Source organism: Populus alba, chromosome 6 (assembly GCF_005239225.2).
Source record: "Populus alba chromosome 6, ASM523922v2, whole genome shotgun sequence".
Lineage (NCBI taxonomy): Eukaryota > Viridiplantae > Streptophyta > Magnoliopsida > Malpighiales > Salicaceae > Populus > Populus alba.
This window is the reverse complement of record NC_133289.1, coordinates 20,659,299-20,665,298: the sequence shown is the minus strand read 5'-3', so window position 1 is coordinate 20,665,298 and position 6,000 is coordinate 20,659,299. Positions and strand designations below refer to the sequence as shown.

The window sequence follows — 6,000 nt, the reverse complement described above, 5'->3', positions numbered from 1 at the left end:
TAATAATGTCTGAGTATTTTTTTATATTAAACAAAAAAGATCCGACATGGATCATAGACAGAACAGGACATTGGCTGTTTTTATGTTCAATCAAACGTGAACAGACTTGTGGGAGATAAATAAAATAGAGAGCAGATGAAGTAAAGCTGGCAGGATTAATTAATAAACTTCATAAAAAACATATCTCGCCACCGCTAATTAATCAGCTAGGAGATTAAAATACCGCGAAAGAGATGTCAAGAGGTTTCTCTACACTCTGTGCTTTCAGTTATCCCAAGTATATTTCTTCCAGTTAATTAGAGAACAACCATTTTTGCATAGTTGGATGGTTTATTATATTGTGACCAATGTACGGACACATCTAACACCCACCCATCCACCCCATCATATCTGACTCTCCAATACTCTTTTTTTCAATGCAATAGTTTCAATTTTCCTTTGCATCTTCATGTGCAGCACTTGTTCTGTTTTACGGACGTACATTATTTATTACAGCTTCCTAACCTGCAGATGAGAAAAGGCAAACAGAAAGCCATGGAGAGGCAAAGAAGGCTGTGAATGCTATAATCTGGGCAGATACTTTGCTAGCATTCAGGCCATTTAATCAAATCTGATTAAGGGTTACGCCACCTTGATTGTGAAAGGTAGCTAAAATCTGCACACCATAAATCAAAATATTTCCATAAAAAAAAAAAAAAGTATCAAAACTTGTCCCTTTTTACTGGTATTCGCCTAAAAAGAGGGGACATAAAATGTGCCTTGCTATGAATGTTACAGCATTTAGGCCTATAAACATTTTGTTTTATTGTGCCACTTCCTCCTTCCTCTCGTAATCATACAACTAATATTTCAAAAATCATAATAATCATCACTTGACATGATATAACAAATGGCAAGATACAATTCAGAAGATAAAATGAATGAAGAAAAGCATACTAGTGATGGGTGTTTACCGGCTGTTTGTTCTTCTTTTCCTGCATGTATGACAAGGTTGGATTTCTCACACAGATGCTACAGAATCACCTTGCTTTTCATCAATTTGTACAGTTGGGCTTGTCTGATCCTTTTCATCGGCAATAGCAACCCCTGATTGTTCTACCTCTGGAGTAACCCCATTTTCCACCACAGGCTGGTCCCCATTTTCTGTTATCTTCTTTCCCTCTGTGTTATTGGCAGGTCTTTGCAGCTCTCTAGAAGAAGTTGCCAGCAAACGGCCAATTCCATCATACAAGTTCTTCGCATCCATAATAAGAGCAGCTCCTCCTGGGTAACAGCGACCAAAGCATGTGGCACAATGTGGGTAAGCAACCTGCAAAAGGGGTTTGTAAGAATGTGAGGTTGTAAATTCCATTCAATGAGCATCAAATCAACCCAGGTTTAACTCAATGGCACCTCTATGAATGACCGGCAAAGTGAGAGAAAAAGTCCAGATTCATTTTCTCTGAGCATCCGAGTTGCATTATATCTCAATAGAGAATCGGAAACAGCCTGCAATCCCTTAATCAGTTCTTGAGCAAGCACATGCTTCAAACTTACTGGGGCACAAGGACGTAGCTCATTCATTGCAGCAGATACACCTAACCCATCAGAAAGACACAGCAGTCAGTGCCAAAGAACAAGCAATGCTCTGAAACACCATAGCTCTATTTGTTTTCAAGCAACTATACATGTATTCCAGGAATTCAGTCCACTCTTCCCTGAGAACACACTCAATCTCAGTTAACACAGACAAAAGTCAATGATTTAGTCTCTGTATGAATCATTGTTGTCATTGTGCAGGTCCATCTATCTTTCAGAATATCATGTATCATTTATCAACAAGATTGTATTTGAAACTCAAATATCTAATATGAATTCTGACTAATCCAGATTTTATAAAATAACTGTATTGCACTATAAAGGTAATCAGCCACAAAACTGAAATTCACAAAAGAGGAGAATGTATGTTTAGGAGTGCATCTCAAACTTACCATTAATGAACACTGCAAGAGGTGGATGTTCCATAAGATAAGATGGTGGGGTCACATCCTCTTGTTGTTCTTCACCAATGCTATATGATGGAAAACCAACTGCTGGTAATGGAACCCAGCGATGTGAATCCAAAACTAGCTGGAGTAAAGACATCAAGTTATGAATACCAGGCAATGAGAGGCTTGAAAGAAAATAAAACTACCAGACCATGAAGTTCTTAATAACCAGTTCAGAAGAAACATGAGGAAAAAAACTCAAGCGACTGTAAGAAAGAAAACCCAAACTTCAGTATACCTGAAAATTCTCAACTGCTGTATTCATATTCTTAGAGAATAAATTAAGAACTGCCCTGCAACATAACCAAAATCAACTTTTGCAAAGGGAAAACATGAGAGAATAAATAAATGACATAAAACAAAAGATGTATCCTTACTCCTCAAAAAGAGGTGGAAGCAAGCCCCTAAAATCCAGCCCGACCCAATTAAGTCCCACTGCACAATACTGTCAACAAAAAAAATGTAATACATTATCAAATTCTGTATGCAGAAAGTGTCAAGACCCTAACTAAATAAAATTTGCTTCTATAACAAGGGCTGATAATGTGCTCTTGTGAGCTGGAAAATAGGGAAACACATGTTTTCATTCAATCTTTTGTAAGAAAAATAGAAAAGGAGACTCGTATACGTGACCCAAAAAAAGCTAGGAGAATGATGACAGTCTACCAGAAAGTTTAAATTATCAAAGAGACACTCACACGTAAATTTTTGCAGCAAAGGTTCGAAGGAATTCTACAACAAATGCACTTATCCAATATCAATGCAAGATTCTTACCATGCATGAGTCGAGAATATTTGACAGAGACCCGCCCTCGGTTATCTTTGGGAGCATGATTTTAAGTGTTTTAAGGTGTGAGGTAATCTGATGCATAGCCCAACTAAAAAGAAGTCCACCATCATAATTTTCTTCACTCCCTGAGGTATCATCAGCAAATATTGCTCGATATTGGTTAACAACATCGAAAAGATGAGTTCTATGGCAATTTATCATCCCTTTCAAGTACTCATAAGCATTCCGTTGGTCCAGATCCTCAAGAATACCAGTAAGCCATGACTCGCGACATCTCAGAAACTGGGAAAAAAAAAATCTTGTAAGGTGCAAGCATATTATCTACTAAAGAAAGCATACAATCAACTTACATGGTATCTAATCCAGTAGCATATTAAACTGGAAATGTTAAAAAGAATTGTATTTAGCACAACCCTAGAATACCAAATCAGTACTGTACACAAAAGAAATTTGTGAGTTTACCTGCAAACGCATTTCGTACTCACTAAATACCCCTATGCGACGTAAATATCCAATAATTCGGAGGCATTCAGGCAGCTGCAGTTTGATGGCACAACCAAAAAATTGTGTAATTAAAATCCAATCCTTAGCATGTAACAATTAAGTTGCATTTTGTTCAACATCTCATAAGCCTGAATATTTGCATTTTATTTGACTGCTGCATAATACCTGAATATTAGAGCGAAGTTTCTGAAGAAGCTGAGAAAGAAGAGATTGGGTGGTCTGCCTAACTTCTGCAGCCAGTGCTTGAATAACAGGCAATCTTTCAGAGATAAACAGATTCCAAGTAAGCTTTCTTTCACAAAAGAAATGGAAAAAATAATATCATTTGGCAAGGAAATGACATGGACATCACTAACTTGGGGTGCATGGTTGAGAGTTTGCAAACAAATGTTTCCAAGTCAAGGGCTTCATCATAATTTCCATTCCTTACACACCTGCAAAATAACAGGAATTGTTGAAGTTTTCAGTGCCATGCTACAATTAGAAAATCATCAGCCATTTTCATACCAGGTCCCCAATCCACTGCCAGGTCCTATCTAGTTTTTAATAATCTTTAATGCACTTTTCAGGATAAAATATCAATTTGTTAAGAATTCTTTAAATTTTCCTTCCAAAGAAAAGTATCCATACCACACAAGCACACAACTGCACAAAATTCTTAGAAAGCAATCGTAACATATTCCATTGAAAACACCCAAAGAATAACAAAAACAGAAATAAAAATGAGGACCATATCCTCCAAGTTCCTCTCCATCTAGGTGTAACAAATTCTTCCTACTATCTCAGTCTTCCAAAGGGCAAGCAAAATTCACCTTCTAAGAAGTGTCTCAACTTACCATGATCAATCAATTACATTTTTAATTAAATGGTAAATTGGGTAAGTTAGAACAGTTTCTTAGTTCCCAACTTAATTTGTACACTTGGATCACTGCACATAGTTTAAAATGGATATGATGGCCAATCAACACTACCAATCAAGAAATGCATGAAGGGTTAGACTACAGTAGACGCTTGAGAAACACCATATCTACCATGTTAGACATTGATTAAACTATAACGCATGACCTTATTGAATGTGAAAAACACATACGTGTCCATAAGTTGAGGGATTTCAAGCAAATCAAGCAATGTACTATGGTTTGCTAGCAATGTTTGGTTCATCTTCCTCTTCTCCAAAATCTCTTCTGCAGATTCAATGAACTCAGTGCAACCAGATGTCAGATTTGGGATCTCAGTTATCTGCCATGAAAAAACAAACAAACTAAACATCAATTTATAAAGAATCCATATTCTTAAAAGCACTTGAAAAACACATATATAAAGGTTACTAAGACAATATTCAGTAATTACTTCATATTAAATACCTATAACGAAAAAAGAATTTTCTAGAATCATACATAAACCTTACTCTTAATTTGTTAAAAACTCCAGTAATACCAGGGTACCACATCCAGTAAACTTTTTCACAGTTTAAAAGAAACTGTCCAACCTTCCTGATACCGAATGAATCCTCCTTGGCATTGCAATCAAATTTTAGAACTTTCTCAAAATAAATTCAGAATAAGCTAGCGTTCTCGTGCCGAGTAAAAGATGCTTCACTATTGACTGGCAACGAAAACTCTTAACACCTCTCTCTTCTCATCATCACACATGCATTTAGAACCAGCAAATTATTTATTGATCCGTGAAGTAGTACTAATCAAATCATGTATTTATAATGTTTAATTCCTTCCAAATCACAAATTAATCGCTGATCACTTCGAATTTTACAAGTGCAATGCATCAATCAATGAACTAAAATCAAGAGAAGTACCAGAGATTCAAGGTGGTTATCAATAGAAGAAACTTGTTGTCGAATAGCAAGCAAAGCATCAGCCGCTGCAATAAAGGCACGGTAATTCACCACCGCTACCTCCTGCATTTGCCTCTGTATTCTCTCCGCATCTACCCGAAGTAACTCCGGCTCCTTTTTCAACCACCAATAACAGATTCAGTTAGCTTTCTCAATAATAATAATAATTTAAAAAAAAAAATGTAACATACTTTGTGGAGGCGATCGAGAGTGAATGAGAGAAGCTCAGATACGTAAGGTTGTTGAGAAACGGAGGCGAGAGGGAGGAGACTCGTAACCGCCGACGACGTGTCTTGCCCGTTTTCTATTATCTCCATAATTTTGGATGAAGATGGATTGCTTAGGGTTTTGGACTTTGTTATAGAGGAGATTGTAGATCTGTTGAATTACAATTGACCGGAGAAGAGCATATCGAAATGTTAATTTGTGTAATTGAGTTCGTTTGTCTGGATCTGGAAGGAAGGAAAGGAAGGGAGATGGTTTTGTTTTGTGGGTTCCGGTGACAGGTGACGGGGCTGGCTAATTTTGTTGGGCAACGTCTCGGCACTGGGTCGTTGTGATTGTATTCTGTCCGTTGGAATCAGCATGCACCTATCCTCGTCTTGTCATTCAAAGATTAAAAACCAGAAGGAAAAGAAAAGAATTTTTTTGTTAGAAAAGATTATGAAGGCTAAATTTAAATTTTTTTTCTCTGGTCTTCTCAAACTTAAGCTATATTATTAATATTAATTTTTTTTATAATATAAAAAAATATTAAAAAAAAAAAATTTTAACGTTCTGATCCGTCAATCATATTAAACTTAGGACACTTTAGGTCTGGAGTTTGA

General features: G+C 36.5%; 1 protein-coding gene across 3 annotated transcripts; it reads right to left on the bottom strand.

The window, feature by feature from the left end:
* Positions 1 to 5,840, bottom strand: LOC118030764 (conserved oligomeric Golgi complex subunit 8). 3 transcript variants are annotated; one of them, XM_073410080.1, is made up of 13 exons: positions 5,365 to 5,840; positions 5,135 to 5,287; positions 4,412 to 4,560; positions 3,678 to 3,755; positions 3,487 to 3,580; positions 3,280 to 3,354; positions 2,803 to 3,099; positions 2,405 to 2,472; positions 2,266 to 2,320; positions 1,971 to 2,109; positions 1,393 to 1,577; positions 954 to 1,309; positions 1 to 504 (listed from the first exon to the last, which is right to left on the bottom strand). In XM_073410080.1, the coding sequence occupies exons 1-12, from the start codon at positions 5,488 to 5,490 to the stop codon at positions 1,001 to 1,003; spliced, it is 1,728 nt and encodes a 575-aa protein (XP_073266181.1). In that variant the 5' UTR covers positions 5,491 to 5,840; the 3' UTR covers positions 1 to 504; positions 954 to 1,000. The 3 variants fall into 3 exon arrangements, with proteins under 3 accessions (XP_073266181.1, XP_073266180.1, XP_034890904.1); XM_073410079.1 differs by lacking the exon at positions 1 to 504 and adding an exon at positions 511 to 655; XM_035035013.2 differs by lacking the exon at positions 1 to 504 and having other exon boundaries at positions 666 to 1,309; positions 5,365 to 5,839.
* Between the last annotated feature and the right edge of the window lie 160 nt (positions 5,841 to 6,000).